Source organism: Saccopteryx bilineata, chromosome 7 (assembly GCF_036850765.1).
Source record: "Saccopteryx bilineata isolate mSacBil1 chromosome 7, mSacBil1_pri_phased_curated, whole genome shotgun sequence".
Taxonomy (NCBI): Eukaryota; Metazoa; Chordata; class Mammalia; order Chiroptera; family Emballonuridae; genus Saccopteryx; species Saccopteryx bilineata.
Window position 1 is genome coordinate 82,417,205 of NC_089496.1, and position 23,161 is coordinate 82,440,365.

Below are 23,161 nucleotides of genomic sequence, written 5' to 3' on the forward strand. Positions count from 1 at the left end.
GGAAGCATCAGCTTGTAGTTGCAGCACTTTAGTTGTTCATTGATTGCTTTTCATATGTGCCTTGACTAGGGGGTTTCAGCTGAGCTGATAATCCCTTGCTCAAGCCAGCGACTATGGGGTCATGTCTATAATCCCATGCCCAAGCTGGCAACCTCAGGGTTTCAAACCTAGTCCCCAGGCTGAAGCTCTATCCACTGCACCACCTCCTGGTCAGGCATTGACTATATTTTCTATGGTGTACTTTATATCCCCATGACTATTCTGTAACTCCCAGTCTGTGCTTCTTAATCCTTTTACCTTTTTCACTCAGTCCCCAGCCTCCCTCTCCTCAGGCAGCCATCAGTCTGTCCTCTGTATTTATGGGACTGTTTCTGTTTTGTTTGTTCATTATAATGCTATTTAGATGCCACATATAAATGAAATCATATGGTACTGTCTGTCTCTGACTGGCTTATTTTACTCAGCATAAAACCCTCGGTCCATCCATGCTGTCACAAAGAATAACATTTTCCTCTTGCTCTTCTTTATGGTAAAAATATCTTTAAAAGTGTTAAATTTAGCCCTCAGTGTGGGTATTTCTTCCAGAATATCAGGAGACTGTGGAGACTTGAAATCTATTTTAAAAAACAAAGTTGAAAAACATTGGGTGTGTTTTTCTTGTAGAAAAGAATTTCTTGTAAAAATGAGAAAAATTTGAGTTACATTCAGATATTTCAAAATAATGTTATAGTATATGAAACCAGCTTTCTGCATGTAATAATGAATATGACTCCCCATTTCTTTTTTGGTACTTGGCTCAGACCACTTTTAAGCCCTACCTTTTCTTCCTCTGCTCACATCTGGACAAACTGATAAAAAAAAGAAAAGCTTAAGTGTTCCCTCCTTTGGCACAAGCAGAGTGTTTAAACCACACACCTGGCTGGCACAAGGATCCCGCATCCTCACCTCACCCCCTAAGCACCATAGAAACCTCAAGCCAGTGTCCTTTCTCTGCTCTGTCATGCCATTTTGGGATCTTCTTAGGAGCCACCTTGCCCTCCACAGAAAGCATCATTATCAGTGGTGAAATTCAGCCAGTTCATACCAGTTCGGCAGAACCAGTACCGAATTTTTTGTTGAGTTTGGTGAACTGGTTGTTAAGATGACACTTGTAACCAAGGTTCTCTTTAAAGTGGGTGGCTGGGCAGTCGACCAATGTGGAAATCACAAATTTACATTCCTTACTCTTTTTAACGTTCATCTGTGTGACAGCATATTCTGAGCACTCCTATTATTGTTCATTCATTTATAATTTAAAAAAAAATTGCAAGTGAGGACACCAATCAAGTAGCAATATGGAAATACCTTAAAAAACAGTTTTATTGTTTTTGTCAAGTATTATTTAATATTTTTCATTAATATTTTAAAACTCTTATAACATAATCTAGTTTTGTATACCTCTTTTATTGTTCTTATTTTAGTATTAAATGCATTATATAGAGGCAGTGGCAAGATGGTGATGGAGTAGGCGGATGTACCAATTTCCACCTTCCAGAACCAAAGTGGATTAAAACTTAATTTTAAGAACCATCATCTCAAAAAACCAACTTTGGACTAAACTAAGAGGACTCTTTAACCAAGGAACACTGAAGAAGCCACACTGAGACTAGTAGAAAAATCAGAAACAGAGAGAGGGCTGCCCAGCTCCCTGGAGTGAATGGCAGCCTGGAGAGACTCACGTGGCAAGAAGTGACTTTAGCGAAGAGGGGAGCGTCCTGAGTCCCAGGAACAAAGCCCCAACCTGCAGCCCCAGAGCCTAGAAGAGGCATGTGGACAGACTTAGCTGCGAAACAAGTCAGGATAATGTTTGTGAGAAAGAGGCAGATTTCTCAGACCCAGGATTCTTCATAAATGGACTGTGCAGAAAACCTCTCTCACAACCACTTACTGGGGGATCCAGGGGACAAGAGAGAGGAGAGAACTGGAGCAGCAGGAAGAGAGTGTAATTTTCCAAAATTAATCTGGAAGAATCAGAAAACTTAAACAGACCAATTACAACAAATGAGATCAACAAAGTTATCAAAAAACTCCCAACAAAGAAAAGTCCTGGGCCTGATGGCTTCACAAGTGAATTCTACCAAATATTCAAAGAAGAACTAACTCCTATCCTTGCTCAAGCTATTTCAAAAAATTCAAGAGAAAGAAAGACTTCCAAGCTCCTTTTATGAGGTGAGCATAATTCTGATTCCAAAACCAGGCAAAGACAACACAAAGAAAAAAAATTATAGGCCAATATCCCTGATGAATTTAGATGCTAAAATCCTCAACAAAATATTAGCAAACCAGATCCAGCAATATATGAAAAAAATCATACACCATGATCAACTGGGATTTATTCTGGGGAGGCAAGGCTGGTACAATATTCGCAAGTCAATCAATATAATTCATTACATAAACAAAAGGAAGGTGAAAAATCACATGCTAATTTTAATAGATGCAGAAAAAGCATTTGATAAAATCCAGCACCCATTTATGATCAAAACTCTCAGCAAAGTGGGAATACAGGGAACATACCTCAACATGATAAAGGCCATCTATGACAAACCCACAGCCAACATCATACTCAATGGGCAAAAGTTAAAAGCAATCCCCTTAAGATCAGAATCAAGGCAGGGGTGCCCCCTTTCACCACTCTTATTCAACATAGTTCTGGAAGTCTTAGCCACAGCAATCAGACAACAAGAAGAAATAAAAGGCATCCAAATTGGAAAAGAAGAAATAAAAGTATCATTATTTGCAGATGATATAATAATATTGTATATAGAAAACCCTAAAGTCTCAGTCAAAAAACTACTGGATCTGATAAATAAATTCAGCAAGGTGGCAGTATATAAAACTAATACTCAGAAATCAGAGGCATTTTTATATACCAATAATGAACTGTCAGAAAGAGAAATTAAGGAAACAATCCCCTTCACTATTGCAACCAAAAAAATAAAGTACCTAGGAGTAAATTTAACCAAGGAGGTTCAAAACTTGTACTCGGAAAATTATAAAACATTGATAAAAGAAATCAAGGAAGATACAAACAAGTGGAAGCATATACTGTGCTCATGGTTAGGAAAAATAAACATCACTAAAATGCCTATATTACCCAAAGCAATTTATAAATTCAATGCAATACCAATTAAAATACCAATGACATACTTCAAAGATATAGAACACATATTCCAAAAATTTATATGGAACCAAAAAAGAACACGAATAGCCTCAGCAATCTTGAAAAGGAAAAATAAAGTGGGAGGTATCACACTTCCAGATATCAAGTTATACTACAAGGCGATTGTACTCAAAACAGCTTGGTACTGGCATAAGAACAGGCATATAGATCAATGGAACAGAACAGAGAGCCCAGAAATAAACTCACACCTTTATGGACAACTGATATTTGATAAAGGAGGTAGGAGCATACAATAAAGTGAAGACAGCCTCTTTAACAAATGGTGTTAGGAAAATTGGACATCAACGTGCAAAAAAATAAAACTAGACCACCGACTCCAACTTGCACCATTCACAAAAATAAACTCAAAATGGATAAAAGACTTAAATGTAAGGCATGAAACCATAAGCATCTTAGAAGAAAATACAGGGAGTAGGCTCTCTGACATCTCCTGCAACAATATATTTGCTGATTTATCTCCATGGGCAAGTGAAATAAAAGACAGGATAAACAAATGGGACTATATCAAACTAAAAAGCTTTTGCACAACTAAAGACAATAAGAACAGAATAAAAAGACAAACTACACAATAGGAGAACATAATCGACAATACGTCTGACAAGGGGTTAAAAACCAAAATTTATAAAGAACTTGTAAAACTCAACACCAGGAAGACAAACAATCCAATCAAAAAATGGGCAAAGAAAATGTATAGACACTTCTCCAAAGAGAATATACAGATGGCCAACAGGCATATGAAAAAAATGCTCAACATCACTAATCATTAGAGAAATGCAATGTAAAACCAAAATGAGATATCACCTCACACCAGTCAGAATGGCTCTCATCAACAAAACAACACTGAATAATTGCTGGCAAGGATGTGGAGAAAAGGGAACCCTCCTGAACTGCTGGTGGGAATGCAGACTGGTGCAACCACTGTGGAAAATCGTATGGAGATTCCTCAAAAAATTAAAAATGGAACTGCCTTTTTTTTTGTATTTTTCTGAAGCTGGAAACGGGGAGAGACAGTCAGACAGACTCCTGCATGTGTCCGACCGGGATCCACCCGGCATGCCCACCAAGGGGCGACGCTCTGCCCACCAGGGGGTGATGCTCTGCCTCTCCGGGGCGTCGCTCTGTTGCGACCAGAGCCACTCCAGCGCCTGGGGCAGAGGCCAAGGAGCCATCCCCAGTGCCCGGGCCATCTTTGCTTCAATGGAGCCTCGGCTGCGGGAGGGGAAGAGAGAGACAGAGAGGAAGGAGAGGGGGAGGGGTGGAGAAGCAGATGGGCGCTTCTCCTGTGTGCCCTGGCCAGGAATCGAACCCGGGACTTCTGCACGCCAGGCCGACGCTCTACCACTGAGCTATCCCACTCTTAGGAATATACCTCAAGAACACCATAGCACTGTTTCGAAAGGAGAAATGCACCCCCATGTTTGTGGCAGCATTGTTCACAATAGCGAAGATCTGGAAACAGCCCAAGTGTCCGTCAGAGGACGAGTGGATTGAAAAGCTTTGGTACATATAAATATACTATGGAATACTACTCAGCCATAAGAAATAATGACATCGGATCATTTACAATAACATGGATGGACCTTGATAACATTATATTGAGTGAAATAAGTAAATCAGAAAAAACAAAGAACTATATATTTCTATAAAAAGGTGGGACATAAAGATTAGACTCAGAGATATGGACAAGAGTGTGGTGGTTACAGGGGGTAGGGGGAGGAGAGGAATGAGGTTGGGGGAGGGGAGGGGCACAAAGAAAACCAGATAGAAGGGGACAGAAGACAATTTGACTTTGGGTGAAGGGTATGCAACATAATCAAATGTCAAAATAACCTGGAGATATTTTCTCTGAACATATGTACCCTGATTTAACAATGTCACCCCATTAAAATTAATAGTAATAAAAAAACTTGTAAGTACAGATATTAGAGTTCAAAAAATACATGATAAAATAAACTACTTTTCAGTATATCTTTTTTTATACTTATAACAGTCATTAGGGTAGAGAACCAGTTGTTAAATTATTTGAATCTCACCATTGATCATTATGAGTAATTGTGGGAGACTGCAAATGGCAAAAAACCTTTGTAAGTTTGAGGCTTAGCAAAACGCTAAGTTCTCCCCCACCACCACCTCCATGGCTATGAAGCTGATTATTTGCACTCATCTCATACCCCCACTTTAAGTGCTTGCTTAAGTTGCGAGAAGCAATTTATGTGTCCTTCCTCTCACCCTTTGTTTGTTCAGATGTTGGTATATCACCTATGCATGGTGGGGGGATTCCTATTTATGCCTTACATGAATATCTGTTTATGCCTTAGGAGAATTCCTGCTTTTGCCTCAGATGTGTGACTTTGTATCAGAGACTTCCTTGTTTGCATATGGCTATATAATAAAGCAAACTGGGGGCTGTTTTGCGCTCTAGCTTGCAATCAGCTTGCAGAGGCCTCCCAATCCCATCTTATTTCTCTTTAAGTCTATTTTCTTCATTCCACATCGTTCTCCCTCAGGACCTGGAATTACTAGTCGCACAAGTTAGCGGCAAGAAATAAAAAAAAATTTCATACCCTATTGGGGTGTGTATGGTACCTTCAAACTCAACATCTAAACCAAATTTTAGGTGGGAGGTTTGTCCTGCTTCCGAGAGGGAACTGCCAGAACACTGGACCTCCAAAAGGCAAAATCTTATCAGGTAAAATCTTATCAGGGACCAAAAAGTAGAAGTTACAAGGAAAAATGCTTCTGGTCAATATGTGAAAGAAACTTCCAACAGTTATAGTTACCCCGAGATGAAACGGGCTGTCCCAACAGAGTGAGGTCCCACAACTAGGGGGGATCAAGCAGAGTCTGAGTGGTCATGGGTCAGGAAACTGAAAGAAGGTCACATTCACTCTAGGAAAAGACCCAGTCAATAAAAATTCTGCTTGAAATATAAATCAAGTTCACAAAATCATTTTCCAGATAATACGTATCAAAACCAAACATTCGTTGACTTATTAATTCCATTTTAAAAATTATATTCTAAGAAAGTAGTCAAAGATATACAATGATTCATATGGATTGCATTTTTTATATATATTAATAGCAACAAAGAACTAAAACAGTTTACTTGTCACAGCCCCTGGAATGGAAAAGAACTTTTGTGTCTCACTGCCATACCTTGCCCATTCATAACACTCTTGGCTTTTTTCCTTGCTCTTTGCTCCTTACACTGCTGTGGAAAGAGATGGATCCTGGGTGACACTGGAAGCCACATGCTGAAGATGTCAAAGCACCTATTAGCCTGGTACCTGGAAAAGCTGTTGTGCCAACCACTTCACCTCTTCTTACTGGTTGTGAGCAAAATGTAAACTTCCGCTACACTTGAGCCATAGCTCTCTGTGCTCTATTGGTAATAGTAATAGCATTCAGTCTACCCAAACTGTTAACATTTGTTAAGTACATAGAGAAAAACGCACCATTGGTTTTTTTTAATTCTTCCACCAGACACAGGGCTTCCTCTTGAATTCTGTCTTCAATAGTTTTCTTTCCCATTCCCATGTTCCGTAAAACCGTGAGGGAGAAACGCCGGGTTTGCTTCCATATTTCTCCACTGCTAAAAACAACTCCTATCAGGACAAAAAAGTAAATAAGAAAGAATAACTTTTGTTTTCATTAACTTTGGCTGAGAGTCTTGATCTCAGGAAATGATAATGTTACTTAAGCAGAAAAGTTACTTTAATGCTGCCAGTCTCAGAAGTTCCCACTCACCCTACTCTGCCTGCTTTCTCTCTCACCTCAGCCTAGGAGCTCATTATCAAGACTTGGTTTTTCATATTACTAAACTCTTCTTCTCCATTAACTCCTCTAAACCTCACAATAACTCTGTGAGCCAGTGATTTGTCCCCATTTAACTGAGAAGAGTGCTGAAGATCCTGGAGGCAAAATGCTTGCTCCTTGGTCACACAGCTAGTAAATCACGGTGAGTTTAAGTGTTAGATTAAAAGTGCGTTGTAAGTGAATTTTAGGGGCAGTAACAAAGGGAGCCAATTCTTGAAAGAAGGAGAGACAGCTTTGTGCATTGGAAGGAAGTTCATGAAAATCTATTCTGCAGGTAAGGGACACAGCCATTGTTCTTCTAACTTCAACATTTCCTCTTTGTTTGAAAAACACCTTCCATGAAATGTGGTCTTAACACCAAAGAAGCTCAACATCAGACTTCCAGAGGCTCAAGACCAGACCCGTGGGGAAACAACACTTACAGGAAACTTGTCCAAGAATATCTTCGAGAACAATGTGGACAAGGAAAGAACTCCGTTCGGGTTTTATCTCTTTTTGCTGGAAACCAGTGACCCTCCAGAAGGTTGGACAGTATAAGACTCACTCCAGAAACAAATGGAAGATAGTTCAAGTCTTTTATTTAAAAAGATTTTTTTACTATCAGTTTCAATCCATACTTACTATATATTTCTCCACAATCCTCTGTTCAGAGAATATTTGTGTTTTATGCTCTGTATTCTACTGAATTCAAATATTTCTTATCTTTTTTAGAAGAGGAGAAGATTAAAGGTAAGGTTAGAAATACCCAGATTTTTGTTGATTCCATGTATACTGTGCAAGTGTTCTACAGTAATCTCTTTGCAACTGTGACTCATGACAGAAAGCAACATATTTGGTGTGCAGGGTAATTTAGTCCATTTCCTTTCCCCTTTTCTCTCTGCCTCTTTGTCATTCTTTTTTTAAAATTAATTTTAATTGGGTGACATTGATAAATCAGGGTACATATGTTCAGAGAAAACATCTCTAGGTTATTTTGACATTTGATTATGCTGCATTCCCATCAACCAAAGTCCAATTGTCTTCCGTCACCTTCTAACTGGTTTTGTTTGTGCCCCTCCCCTCCCCAACCCTCTTCCTCTCCTCCCCCCACCCCATAACCCCCACACTCATGCCTCTGAGTCTCATTTTTATGTCCCACCTATATATGGAATCATATAGTTCTTAGTTTTTTCTGATTTACTTATTTCGCTCAGTGTAATGTTATCAAGGTCCATCCATGTTGTTGTAAATGATCTGATGTCATCATTTCTTATGGCTGAGTAGTATTCCATAGGATATGTACCAAAGTTTTTTAATTCACTCGTCCATTTTTTCTTATTCTTAACAGGTCATAATTTAGAATGAACATGGCTTAGTCACATATTTATAGAACATTCGTAGTTAATTGGTTTGCTTTCATTAATTTATTGTTGCATAGGGGTATTATGTCACCCATCATTTTAAATATGGATTAATTATCCTTTATAGAAAAGGTTGGAATGATGACATTTTCATAAATGTCTCTAAATGATTAAAATTTCTCAATTCTAGCCTATTCAAAATCTTTGCAACTTAAATCTACACATGTTCTCCAAATTGAAGCATACCTAATCCCTGTATGATTTTGTCTAGCACTGGTACACTGCCTCTTGCAGCAAACTCTTCTCCCCGATCGATCAGGGCTTCCTTCACTGCTTCGTAGCCATGCAGCACCACAGTGGGCTTTGTGCCCAGATACACAGTGTACACCGGGCCATAGACTTCTGCCAGCTAGGGATGGAACAGGAGATGCAAGAGGAGTGAGAATTTCAAAACAAAAATGTAGATAAGTAAAAGGAATATTTTTAATCTTACTGAAGAGACATTATAATATTCATTCACCCATTATAAAAGATTTCAAATTCTGGACTTCATAATTTAATAAGAAATTACATTACTTAAAGGATAAATAGTATTATATTATTAGTGATATTGCTATCATTATTATCACCATCAATAGTTATCCTTTTGTCAGCTTCTACTATGTGACTCTCAGTCATAAATTTTATTCATATGTTATTAATTCTTTTTCTGCCTAACCTGTAATTGCTCCAAATTTCTCTTTCCTTCTTATACTTAACATAAGTAATGTGTTTCTCCTGTTTGAGGAATATTTTTCCATGTTGCCCCACGTGTAGACAAATAGTTGTCCCTCATTATCCATTTCCTACATCTTCTTGTTAGCACCAGAAGAATTATATATTAATAAAACCTCCACATTTTATTAATACATAGGGACATGGTAGCCTAATGTCAGGTCTTTCTCAGATTCCCTGTGTGGCCATGTGACTAAGCTTCCATGAACTGATGTTAGCAGAAGTGATGTGTGCAAATCCTACACTGTTGCATAAATGGTCCCACATGCTCTCCCTTTCTGCACTTACTCATGGATTGAGATGATAACATGGGGAAGGCCTTACTGTGACCATGGAAATGAAGACAATAGCTTATGGACACGAGATGGTAAACAACAGGATTGGAAAAACTGGTTCTCTGAATAAACTCGAAGAAAAGAGGCAGACCACCATTAATCATCTCTATATTATATGAAAGATAGAAATAAACTCTTGTCTTCTTTAAGCCATTCCATTATTGGAGTCTTTCTCTTCTGGTGTCGTATTCAGTACACCAAATAATATAAGACTTAAACTCTTTCCAACAGTTCAATGTTTGAATCCTTCTGCTACCTTACAATTCGTTCTCCAGAGTGATGTTTTCAGAAGGTTAATGCTAACATCACCGTCCTTTAGGCATATTCATGGCATCACATTGTTCTTATGTTAAAGACTAATATTCTTTTTTTTTTTTTTTTTTTGTATTTTTCTGAAGCTGGAAATGGGGAGATACAGTCAGACAGACTCCCGCATGCGCCCGACCGGGATCCACCCGGCACGCCCACCAGGGGTGACGCTCTGCCCACCAGGGGGCGATGCTCTGCCCCTCCGGGGCATCGCTCTGTTGCGACCAGAGCCACTCTAGCGCCTGGGGCAGAGGCCAAGGAGCTATCCCCAGCACCTGGGCCATCTTTGCTCCAATGGAGCCTTGGCTGCGGGAGGGGAAGAGAGAGACAGAGAGGAAGGAGAGGGGGAGGTGTGGGGGGTGGAGAAGCAAATGGGCGCTAAAGACTAATATTCTTAAAATCCTTGTAAGGCCCACATGCTCTGGTCCTGTAGACCTCTTCAATCTCAACTCACACTACATTTTAACTTATTCTCTGGGCTACAACCGAACTGGTCCTTTTTCAGAGACATAACAAGTAATTCTTCTCCAGATTGAAAAAGGCTGGAACTAATTTGTTATCTGGTTTTTGTCTGGTTAATGCCCAATTATTCCTTAGCACTCAACTCCAAATTCAATTCCTCGGAGAACTGTTTGCTGCTTGCAGTTACTTCTAGTCCTCTAAGTTACATGGCCTCTTCTGCTGGGTCCCTTTTACATAGTTAACAATCACACATGTATTTGCATTATTATATCATAAACACATGCCTACCTCTAGACTGTAAATTTTATAATGCTAATGTCGTTTTTGTTGTTATTCAGCACTGATGATCTCTAACACACATAAAAACTACTAAAATCTTACCATTTGCAACAGCATGTATGGACTAGAGGTTATTATGGTAACTGAATAAGTCAGTCAGAGAAAGGCAGATGCCATATAATTTCACTTATATGTGGGGTCTAAAGAACAAAATAAACAAAATTGAAACAGACTCATTGACACAGAGACCAGAATGTTGGTTTTCAGAGAAGAGGGGAGTTCAGGAACTGGGTGAAAAAGAGAAGGAATTAAGTAAAAATTGGTCACCAAATAGTCACAGGGATGTAAAGTACAGGATAAGGAATATGGTCAATAATATTGTAATAACTATACACGGTGCCAGGTGCGTACTAGAAAAGCAGGGGAAACACTTTGCAAAGTATATGATTGTCAGATTATTATGCTGTACACCTGAAACTAATTCAAAATAATACTGAAAAAGGATCCCGAGGACCTAACATGGAGCTTAATACAAAGTAGGCATTCAATAACTTGTTGAATAGATGATACACTAATAACTTGTGCAAACTAACTATTATTCACCTTTTAAAGAAATGGAAATTGAAGCTCAGAGAGATTTTTTTAATTGCCCAAGGTTGCCAGTGAAGAAATGGATAGGCTGGGGTGCTGACGCAATCCCTTCTAAACCAGAGCCCAGAACACAGGAAGAAAAAGTTTTTAGGGGCAGTGCTCTGGTAACTACTTGTCTCAGGGCAGACAGATTTCAGAAAACCCCTTCAAGATTTCAGAAGCTATTGCCATATAAATAGCTTAGAGCAGATACTTATCCATTGAGCAGATATAATAGAAATTGAAAGTTCCTGAATATTTAGTTACTTCCTTAACTTCACATCAGTGTGTGCTTTTAGAAAAATTTTTCTGTTGCAACTCTATAAATCAGTAGATTCTTTTGTAACTGAAAGTAATTTATTTGCCATTAGAGTTCAGGAAAATAGAATTAGTAGAAAGAAGACCCAGGTCACAATATGGGCAAGGAATTCCTACTTTGGGCAATTTCAACAATCACCTCATGGATTTTATTCCCTTCTGGCCACCTTCTAACTATACACCACTTAAAATTACATCTGGACCCTGAGCAGGTGGTCCGATAGATAGATCATCGTCCTGGTGCACTGAGGCTGCGGGTTTGATTCCCAGTCAGGGCATGAAGTCAAAGCAATCAATGAGTACAAAACTAAACAGAATAACTAAGTGGAACAATAAGTAATGCTTCTCTCTCTCTCTCTCTCTCTCCCCCCCTCACCCTTCCTCTCTCTCTCAATCATAGGAAAGAATTTTTAAAAAAATAAAATTATGTCTGACAAAAAAGGACAAGGACCATATGATTTCACTATATGAGTGCTATAAAACAGAAAACAGCAAATGAAAAAACAAAACAAAGAGACAAACAAAATCATAGACAAACAGTACTATAGTTAGCAGAAGGGAAGCAGGGTTATGAAGAAGAGGAAGAGGGTAGTGGGTGTGAAATATACAGTGATGGAAGGAGACTAGACTTCGGGTGGTGGGCACACAATGCAATAAACAGATGATATAGTATAGATCTTTATACCTAAAACCTGTAAAGTGTTATTAATCAATATTGTCTCAGTAAATTTAATTAAATTAAAAAATAAAACTATATCTAGGTGTCCAATGAACACTTCCTTTTAAAACTACTTCTGTAAAGCACAGTGTCTGGGACCATATTTTACTTAGATATAAGGCTGTCTCATTTACTCCTTGCAAACAATTGGAAGAAAATAAATCATACTTAACCTTGTTGAAGGATCTGTTGATATCACTGGTATTTATCTGTAGAATATTTCCAATGATGGGGAGAGGAGTAGGGCCAGGAGGCAGCTTTCCTTGGGCATAGCTTCGGTTCCATAGAAAAAGGAGGATCAAACAAGAAAGACAAATTGCTAGGACTATGAAGAGATCCATTAATGTGTTTTGCATAAATGCAATTGAAACTCTATAATCCAAAGATTTTATAAATACTGAGTGCAAACTGACCTCCTAATTCAGTACCAAGTCTGTGACCTTTTGGGTAAATATTGTTTTATCTTCGGTGTACTCTGACCTGCTGGTAGAGAACAGAACAAAAACAACAAAAAAACAAAACCACAACTATAGACAATAAAATAGAATATACAGATGTTGTATTGTTTTATATTATTTTACATTATTATATATTTTTTATTCAGTGAGAAGAGTAGAGACAGAGACAAGGCTCCCACATGTGCCCTGACCAGGATCTACCTGGCAAACCCACTAAGGGCCAATGCTGTGCCCATCATGGGCGTTGCTATATTGCTCAACAAGAGAGCACTTTTTAGCTTTTGAAATGGAGGCCATGGAGCCATCCTCAGCACCTGGGGCCAATTGCATCAATCGAGCCTTTGCTGTAAGAAGAGAAAAGAGAGTGGAGGAGAGGCGGAAACCACAATGACAGCCGCAGTTGGCTGGTGCCGTTAACACCCATACCAGAATGCCTGAGGCAGCAGCAGAGGTGGTGGTGGGCCAGCAGAGAGACCACACCTAGGGAACACAGAGGCCACAACCATTGGACTACTGTGGCCACACTCTTTTAATATGTAGACAAAATGGGAAGGCAGAGAAATGTAACCCAATTGAATCATAGAAATTCCCAGAAAAGGACTTGAATAAATCAGATATATCCAAATTACCAGATGCAGAGTTTAAAATAATGATTGTTAGGATGCTCAAAGATCTTAGAACAACAATAGATGGTCATAACAAACAAGTTAATAAAGAGATAGTCAGTGTAAAAAAGGATATTGAAACAATAAAAAAGAATCAGTCAGAAATGACAAATACAATATCAGAAATGAAGACCAAAATGGAAGAAATTAAAAGCAAGATGGATGAAGCTAGGATCGAATCAGTGAGTTAGAGGACAAGATAAATGAGGGCACAGAAGCACAGCAGTAAAAAGAAAAGAGACTCAAAAAGTCTGAGGAAATTCAAAGAGATCTCTGTGACAATATGAAGAGAAATAACATCCAACATAGGGGTTTCTGAAGAAGAAGAGAAAGAGAAGGGATAGAGACTTTGTTCATTCAAGTCATAGCTGAAAACTTCCCTAAATTGATGCCGAAAAAAAGTCAAACAAGTTCAAGGAGCACAGAAAATTCCATTAAAGAGAAATGCAAGGAAATCTGCAAGACACATAATAATTAAAATACCAAAGCTAAGTGATAAAGAGAAAATATTAAAAGCTGCTAGAGAAAAAAAGGCTATCATCTACAAAGGAGCCCCATAAGGATGACAGTTGATTTCTCAACAGAAACACTTGAGGCCAGAAAGGAATGGCAAGAAATATTCAAAGTAATGCAGAACAAGAGCCTACAACCAAGACTACTTTATCCAGCAAGGCTATCATTTAAAATTGAAGGAGAAATAAAAAGCTTCCCAGACAAAAAAAAAAAAAACTTAAGGAATTCATTACAACCAAACCAATGTTGCAAGAAATGTTAAGGGGCCTGTTGTAAATAGATCAAAGGGGGAAAAGAATATAGCAAAAGAGGAATACAGCTGTAAGAATAAAATGGCAATTAATAACTAGATATCAATAATATCCTTAAATATAAATGGATTAAATGATCCAAGAAAAGACATAGGGTAGCTGCATGGATAAGAAAACAGGACCCATAGATATGCTGTCTATAAGAGACACACCTTAAAACAAAAGATGCACATAGACTGAAGGTAAAAGGATGGAAAAAGATATTTTATGCAAGTGGAAATGAAAAAAAAAGCTGGGGAAGCAATACTTATATAAGACAAAATGGACTTTAATACAAAGGCTATAATAAGAGATAAAGAAGGTCACTACATAATAATAAAGGGAGCAATCCAACAGGAATATATAACCGTTATAAATATCTATGCACCTAATATAGGAGCACCTCAATATATAAAGCAGACTTTGATGGATATAAAGGGCGAGATCAACAGCAATTCTATAATAGTAGGGGATTTCAATACCCCACTAACATCACTAGATAAATCCTCAAGAAAGAAAATTAACAAAGAAACAACAGACATAAAGGACACACTAGATCAACTTGATTTAATAGATATCTTCAGAACCTTTCACTCTAAAGCAGCACAATATATATTCTTTTCATGTGCTCATGGTTCATTCACTAGGATAGACCAAATGTTAGGGCACAGAAGCTGTCTCAAGAAATTTAATAAGATTGAAATCATATCAAACATATTCTCTGATCACAATGACATTAAACTAAAAATCAACCACAAAATAAAAATTAAAAAAATACTCAAATACTTGGAAACTAAATAGTATGTTATTAAATAATGAATGGGTTAACAATGAGATCAAAGGAGAAATAATAAAGTTCCTAGAAACAAATGACAATGAGCGTACAACAACTCAAAATTTATGGGACACAGCAAAAGCATTACAGGCATACCTTAAGAAGCTAGAGAATGCTCAATTAAACAACTTAACCATGCTTCTAAAAGAAATACAAAAAGAACAGCAAGTAAAGCCCAGAGGTAATAGAAGGAAGGAAATAATAAAGATCAGAGCAGAAATAAATGACATAGAGGCTAAAGAAACAATATAGAGGATTAATGAAACAAGAAGCTGGTTCTTTGAAAAGGTAAACAAGATCGATGAAACTTTAACCAGACTCACCAAAAAATAAAAAAATAAAAAAAAGAGAAAGGACTCAAATAAATAAAATTAGAAATGAGAGTGGAGAAATAACAACTGACACAACAGAAATACAAAGGATTGTAAGAAAATACTATGATGAACTGTATGCCAAAAAATTAGACAACCTAGATGAAATGGATAAATTCCTTGAAACATATAATATTTAAAAAATCAATATGGATGATTCAGAAAACCTAAACAGACTGATTACAACAAATGAGATGGAAACAATTATCAAAAAATTTCCAACACTCAAAAGCCCGGGGCCCGATGGCTTCACAAATGAATTCTACCAAATATTCAAAGAAGAACTAACTCCTATCCTTGCTCAAGCTATTTCAAAAAATTCAAGAGGAAGGAAGACTTCCAAGCTCCTTTTATGAGGTGAGCATAATTCTTTTTCCAAAACCAGGCAAAGACAACACAAAGAAAGAAAATAATAGGCCAATACCCATGATGAATATAGATGCTAAAATCCTCAACAAAGTATTAGCAATCCAGACCTAGCAATATATGAAAAAAATCATACATTATGATCAAGTGGGATTTATTCTGGGGAGGCAAGGCTGGTACAATATTCACAAATCAATCAATGTGATTCACCACATAAACAAAAGGAAGGTGAAAAACCACATGATAATTTCAATAGATGCAGAAAAAGGATTTGATAAAATCCAGCACCCATTCAAGATCAAAACTCTCAGCAAAGTGGGAATACAGGGAACATACCTCAACATGATAAAGGCCATCTATGACAAACCCACAGCCAACATCATACTCAATGGACAGAAATTAAAAGCAATACCCTAAGATCAGGAAAAAAGCAGGGGTGCCCCCTTTCACCACTCTTATTCCACATAGTTCTGGAAGTCGTAGCTACAGCAATCAGACAACAAGAAGAAATAAAAGGCATCCAAATTGGAAAAGAAGAAGTAAAACTATCATTATTTGCAGATGATATGATGATATTGTATATAGAAGACCCTAAAGTCTCAGTCAAAAAACTACTGTACCTGATAAATGAATTCAGCAGGTGGCAGAATATAAAATTAATACTTAGAAATCAGAGGCATTTTTATACACCAACAATGAACTGTCAGAAAGAGAAATTAAGGAAACAATCCCCTTTACTGTTGCAACCAAAAAAATAAACTACGTAGGAGTAAATTTAACCAAGGAGATTAAAGACTTTTACTCGGAAAATTGTAAAACATTGATAAAAGAAATCAAGGAAGATGCAAACAAGTGGAAGCATATACCATGCCCATGATTAGGAAGAATAAACATCATTAAATTGTCTATATTACCTAAAGCAATTTATAAATTCAATGCAATACCAATTAAAATACCAATGACATACTTTAAAGATATAGAAAACATTCCAAAAATTTATATGGAACCAAAAAAGAACACGAATAGCCTCAGCAATCTTGAAAAGGAAAAATAAAGTAGGAGGCATCACACTTCTGGACATCAAGTTATACTACAAGGCCATTGTATGCAAAACAGCTTGGTACTGGCATAAGAACAGGCATATCAATCAATGGAACAGAACAGTGAACTCAGAAATAAACCCACACCTTTATGGACAACTGATATTTGACAAAGGAGGTAAGGAAATACAATGGAGTAAAGACAGCCTCTTCAACAAATGGTGTTGGGAAAACTGGACAGCTACCTAAAAAAAATGAAACTAGACCACCAACTTACACCATTCACAAAAATAAACTCAAAATAGATAAAAGACTTAAATGTAAGCTGTGAAACCATAAGCATCTTAGAAGAAAACATAGGCAGTAAGCTCTCCAGCATCTCTTGCAGCAATATATTTGCTGACTTATCTCCACAGGCAAGGGAAATAAAAGATAGTATAAACAAATTGGACTATATCAAACAAAATCTTTTGCACAGCTGAAGATAATAAAAACAGAATAAAAAGACAGACTATACAATCAGAGAACATTTTAGACAATAAGTCTGATAAGGGGTTAATAACCAAAATTTATAAAGAACTTGTAAAACGCAACACCAGGAAAATAAACGATCCAATAAAAAAATAGGCCAAAGAAATGAATAGACACTTCTCTAAACAGGACATACAGATGACCAATAGACATATGCAAAAATACTCAACATCACTAATCATTAGAGAAATGCAAATTAAAACCACAATGAGATATCACCTCACACCAGTCAGAATGGCGCTCATCAACAAAACAACACAGAATAAGTGCTGGAGAAGATGTGGAGAAAAGGGAACCCTCCTGCATTGCTGGTGGCAATGCTGACTGGTGCTGCCACTGTGGAAAACAGTATGGAGATTCCTCAAAAAATTAAAAATGGAACTGCCTTTTGACCCAGCTATGCTACTTTTAGGAATATACCCCAAGAACAACATAGCATTGTTTAAAAAGAAGAAATACACCCCCATGTTTATGGCAGCATTGTTCACAATTCGAAGATCTGGAAACAGCCCAAGTGTCCATCAGTGGATGACTGGATTAAAAAGCAGTGGAACATATATACAATGGAATACTATGGGGACATGAAAAAGAAGGAAATCTTACCTTTTGTGACACAATGAACGGACCTGGAAACTATTATGTTAAGTGAAATAAGCCAGGCAGAAAAGGAAAAATATCATATGACCTCACTCATTTGAGAAATCCAATGAACAATATGAACTGAGGAATGGAATTGAAGCAGAGGAGAGATTAAAAAGACCAGTGGAAAAGAGAACAGAGGGAAAGGGGATGATAGGATGGGATAAACCTGAAGGGAAGGAGGAAGGGTGTTATGGGGAGGGGGGCAAGGGAGATGTTTAGTGGGATATTATGGGGAGGAGGGATGCATTTGGAACAATACTAGAATCTATGTAAACACAATAAATTAAAATTAATAAAAAAAGAAGAGAAAAGAGAGAGAGAGAGAGAGAGAGAGAAGCGAAAGAGGGAGGGATGGAAAAGCAGATGGGTGCTTCTCCTCCGTGCCCTGACTGGGAATCAAACCCAGGACATCCACATGATGGACCAGTGCTCTACCACTGGTATTATTTTAAAGTTATACACCTAAAATTTATATAAGGTTATTAACCAATGCTATCCAAAAATTTATAATTTCAAAAAACAGTTACCTTAGTATTAATAAATATGTAAGTTTTCAGTGGAAATTTTAACTAAAAATATAACTTACTTCTTGCTTGATGTGTGGTGGTGCAGTAGGTAAAGCACTGACTTGAAATGCTGACATTGCCAGTTCGAAATCCTGAGCTTGCCCAGTCAAGGCTCATACGAGAAGCAACTACTACGAGTTGATGCTTCCTGCTCTCCTCAGTCCCCTTTCACTCTCTCTCCCCTCTCACTGAAATAAATAAAAAAAGTTTTTAAAAAATAACTTACTTCTTCAGAGATGGCCATATTTTAATAGTGAAATTAAAAGCTATAAAATTTTCAAAGTATTAAAATGTATAATCTTGACAAATCATAAAAGAGAATATCTAATGTCAAAATTCATCATATGTGCAAAAGAAAGAACCACTCTCTTATTGTTTCTTTCCAGAAAATCCAGGGAAAGGCCAGAATCAATGACAAGAGAAGGAGGCAGAGTAAAAACAGAAGGGTATAGGGAACTAGTCTTGTCTTAGAGTAGAGACAGCCCAACTCTCTTGACACAACCCTTTTCTATATGTCATGAGTTCTGACATCACTTATTCTCAAAGGAAATGCCTTACCGACCTCCCTGCTCTGTTAATAAAGGGGAGGACTGGAATTCGAACCTAAGGCATCTGACACATCACATATGGCAATTATAATGAAGTCCCCTTCTTGGAAACCATGGACATGTGAACCCAACACAGACTCCAACACTCCAGTGATAGAGTGTTCTACACAGCTGGTGATGAAGTGTGCTCAGTTTGCAGCAGGAAGAGTCCGTCTTTGAGGAGGTCAGCAAGGGAGGTCCTGAGAAACGAGAGTTTCCCGCCATAGCTTCTGTAGTGGTGGAGAAGCAAATCTAATGAACAGTATTTGAGCTTTTGTTGGAGGGTGGGGAACTAACTGCATCCAAAACACCTTAGTCTGAACCCTGGCTTGTTTGCTCAATGGTAGAGCATCGGCCAGTGTGGATGTGTCGGGTTTGATTTCCTGTCAGGGCACACAGGAGAAGTAACCATTTTCTTCTTTACCTCTCCACGTTCACTTCTCTCTCCTCCCACCCCTCCTGCAGCCATGGCTTGAGAACATTGACAAAGCAGGCCATTGAGGATGTCTCCCTGGAGCCTTCCCCTTAGGTGCTAAAAATAGCTCAGTTGCTGAGCAATGGTCATAGATGGGCAGAGTATCCTCGTCCTGAAGCTGGAGGTTGCCAGTTTGATGCCCCAGTCAGGGCACATACAGGAGTAGCTGGATGCTCCTGTGCTCTCTCAAAAACATACATACATACATACAAACCAACCAATAAACAAACAAACAAACAAACTATGTCAGTCTGGAAAGACCACCATATCCTGATTCCACACACAAGAACAAAATGTATTTAGATCAGCATCTAAAAATAAAATTATCCTAGATACTACAAAAAAAGACCTATGTACTTTAAAAAAAAGCTTTCTGTAAAACCACTATACAATTTTTAAATAAAGTGCCGAGAATCTTAGTGCTATTTATTTATTTACTTACTTACTTATTTTATTACATGAGGAGTAGGCAGGCAGAGAGACAGATTCCTGCATGAGCCCAGACAGAGATCCACCCGGCAAGCCCCCTACCAGGCTTCTTTTATCTATTAAGTCTCTATCCACCCGGGGCCACTGTTCTGTTGCTCAATAACCGTGCTATTTTAGCCTCTGAGGTGAGGTCATGGTGTTGTCCTCAGCGCCCGGGGCCAACTTGCTGAAATCATTCAAGCCATGGTTGCGGGTGGAGAAGAGAGAGATAGAGAGAAGGAGGAAAGGGATGCGTGGAGAAGCAGATGGTATTTATCCTATGTGCCCTGACCGAGGATTGAACCCGGGACATCCACACTCTGGGCTGATGCTCTAGCACTGAGCCTACCAGCCAGGGCTTAGTGCTTTTTAAAAAGAAAATAAATTGGCTTTCGCCGCCCGGCAGCCTTTCGGCCCACCGCCTCTCCCGACCCGAGAGCTGGCTCGGTCCAGAACCGCGCGTCGTACGTTTGGGCATGCCCCGCTACGAGCTGGCTTTGATCCTAAAAGCCATGCAGCGGCCAGAGACTGCTGCGGCTTTGAAACAGACAATAGAAGCTCTGATGGACAGAGGGGCGATAGTGAGGAACTTGGAAAACCTGGGTGAATGAGCACTTCCTTATAAGATGTCTGCCCACAGTCAGCGGCACAGTAGAGGCGGGTATTTCTTGGTGGATTTTTATGCACCAACAACAACTGTTGAAAGTGTAATGGATCACTTGTCCCGAGACATTGATGTAATTAGACCTAATATTGTAAAACACCCGCTGACCCAGGAAGTAAAGGAGTGTGAAGGGATTGTCCAGGTCCCACTTGAAGAAAAACTATATTCCACAAAGAAGAGGAAATGAGAAGATTCATCAGATTCTGGCTTTATATTTAATTCTCTTACTTTTGAGCATTATCAGTTAACAATTTACAAGGTTGACCTTTATATAAGTGTGTTACAGGTGCCATTTGAGTTTTCTTGGTATTTTTAGCTCTTGATCTTATTTGCTGTTACAGGTGGAGAAATGGCTTGCTTGAAGCCACTTTGTAATGTGTGGTATAAGCATGTCATTCTTGATTTTTTTAATATATACAATGGGGTTTTTTTTTGTCAGTGAGGTCTTTGGCCCTTTAACAGTAACACCATTTTGAACAACAAAACTTATACAACTGACTTGGATTGTGAGCTAGTCATTTAGACTATATAATCATGCAAAATAAATATTCAGACTCTAAAACCTTGCTCTATTGTATGAGTGACTTTTGTTTGATTTTACATGGTGAGGGAATAAGAAGTATCAACTCATAGTTGCTTCACTTTAGTGTTCATTGCTTGCTTGTTGCTTCTCGTATGTGCCTTGACCAGGTGGACCAGGCAAGCCCAGGATTTTGAACTGATGACCTCAGCATTCCAGACTGACGTTCTATGCACTGCACCACCACAGGCCAGGCATGAGTAACTTTTGATCAGAGTAATAAACACGATTTAAAAAAAAGAAAATAAATTGCTTTCTTTAATACAAAAATAATTATTTTTATATTATCTTATTTTCTTTATGAGAGCAAGAAAGACAAACAAAGAGAGGAAAGGAGAGAGAAAGGAAAAGAGATGAAAAGCATCAACTCATAATTGCATCACTTTAGTTGTTCATTGATTGCTTTCTCATATGTGCCTTGACTGGAGGGTTCCAGCAGAGCAAGTGACCGCGTGCTCAAGCCAGCGACCTTGGGCTCAATCAAGTGACCATGGGGTCTAGTTGATGATCCCACACTCAAGCCGGCAGCTGTGCACTCAAGCTGGTGAGCCCGTGCTCAAGCCTAATGAGCTCTCACTCAAGCCGGCAAGCTCAGGATTTCCAACCTGGGACCTCAGCATCCCGGGTTGATGCTCTATCTACTGCTCCAGGACCAGCGAGGCAAGAACAATTCTTTTTATTTGTAGAATTTCGTGAAGTTTTCGAAGCACTTTAGTGAATATCATGTTTGAATATCATAATCAGTTCATGAGACAAGTTTTTTGTTTTTTGTTTTTTTTGTTTTTTTTTTAGTGAGGGAGAGAGATGAAAAGCAGCAACTCATAGTCACAGCACTTTGATCACTGATCACTTTTCATTCGTGCATTGACCAGGGGATTCCAGCTGAACCAGTGATCCCTTGCTCAAGCCAGCAAACACGGGGTCATTTCTATGATCCCACGCTCAAGCTGGTGACCCCTGCTTAAGCTGGAGAGCTTGTGCACAAGCAGGCAACCTCAGGGTTTCAAACCTGGGACCTCAGCTCTATCCACTGTGCCATCACTGGTCTGGTGAGACAGTTATATTTTATTCATTTTACAGGTGAGAGAAATTAGAATCAGAACTGAAGGAATTCACCCAAATTTCCACTTCTATGGCAGGGTAAGAACTCCAGCTCTTGTTTTATAAGTTGTGAACTTTGCACTGGGAAGCTTTTCAATTTAATTATATTTCACAATCATTTGTTGAGTAATTCTTATGCATCTTGCCATCTGACTTTAGCATTAAATATTTGATTTAAAGTTAAATCATTACTAAGTCAATTTCAACATGGATAAATGCAATTGAGAATTCAGAAAACTTTGTCCCTTTGTAACATTTAGAACGTCAGGAAGCCATAGTTCAAAGATTCAAAGAGCTTGATTTCAAAGATATACAGCTATTAGCTAACTGTTCAATCCCACCTCTGATGTACCTTGTGTCAGGACATTTATTGTGGTAGACTGCAAGCTGGCAAAGCCCTCGCAGTTTAAGACTTAAGCTAAAGACTAAGTTCTTCCCCACAACTCCATATTGGCTATGAAGCTGAGTATTTGTACTCATCCTATACCCCCAACTCAGTTGCCTGATTAAGTTGCTAGAGGCAATTTACATGCCTCTCCTCTCACCCTTTGCTTGTTCTGTTGTTAAGATGTTATGCAGGTTAAAGGGTTTTCTGCTTGTGGGAGAATTCTTGGGTGGCCTTGGAAATGTGACTTTGTATCAGAGATATCTCTGATTTGTTAATGACTTTGCTCTGCCTTGTAAATAAAGAGGTTTGGGGGTGGAGACTTGCTCTTGCAAGCTATTGGCTATGCAGAGACCTCCTGATCCCATCCTTTTTCTCTCTGAGTTTATCTTTTCATTCTGCAATGTTCTCACTCAGGACCTG

The 23,161-nt window shown here is 38.4% G+C and overlaps 1 protein-coding gene and 1 pseudogene across 1 annotated transcript in view; one reads left to right on the forward strand and one right to left on the reverse strand.

Moving 5' to 3' along the window:
• LOC136311016 (cytochrome P450 2C21-like) overlaps positions 1-12,581 on the reverse strand; it is a 38,912-nt gene extending 26,331 nt beyond the window's left edge. Inside the window, exons 1-3 of the mRNA XM_066240166.1 lie at positions 12,375-12,581; positions 8,623-8,785; positions 6,676-6,825 (exon numbers count right to left, since the gene is read on the reverse strand). Coding sequence (XP_066096263.1) covers positions 6,676-6,825; positions 8,623-8,785; positions 12,375-12,557 — 496 coding nt within the window. The 5' untranslated portion in view covers positions 12,558-12,581. The remainder of the gene's footprint in view (positions 1-6,675; positions 6,826-8,622; positions 8,786-12,374) is intronic.
• A 7,823-nt stretch (positions 12,582-20,404) lies between these two features.
• LOC136310449 (small ribosomal subunit protein bS6m pseudogene) lies at positions 20,405-21,238 on the forward strand (annotated as a pseudogene).
• Positions 21,239-23,161: the final 1,923 nt, after the last annotated feature.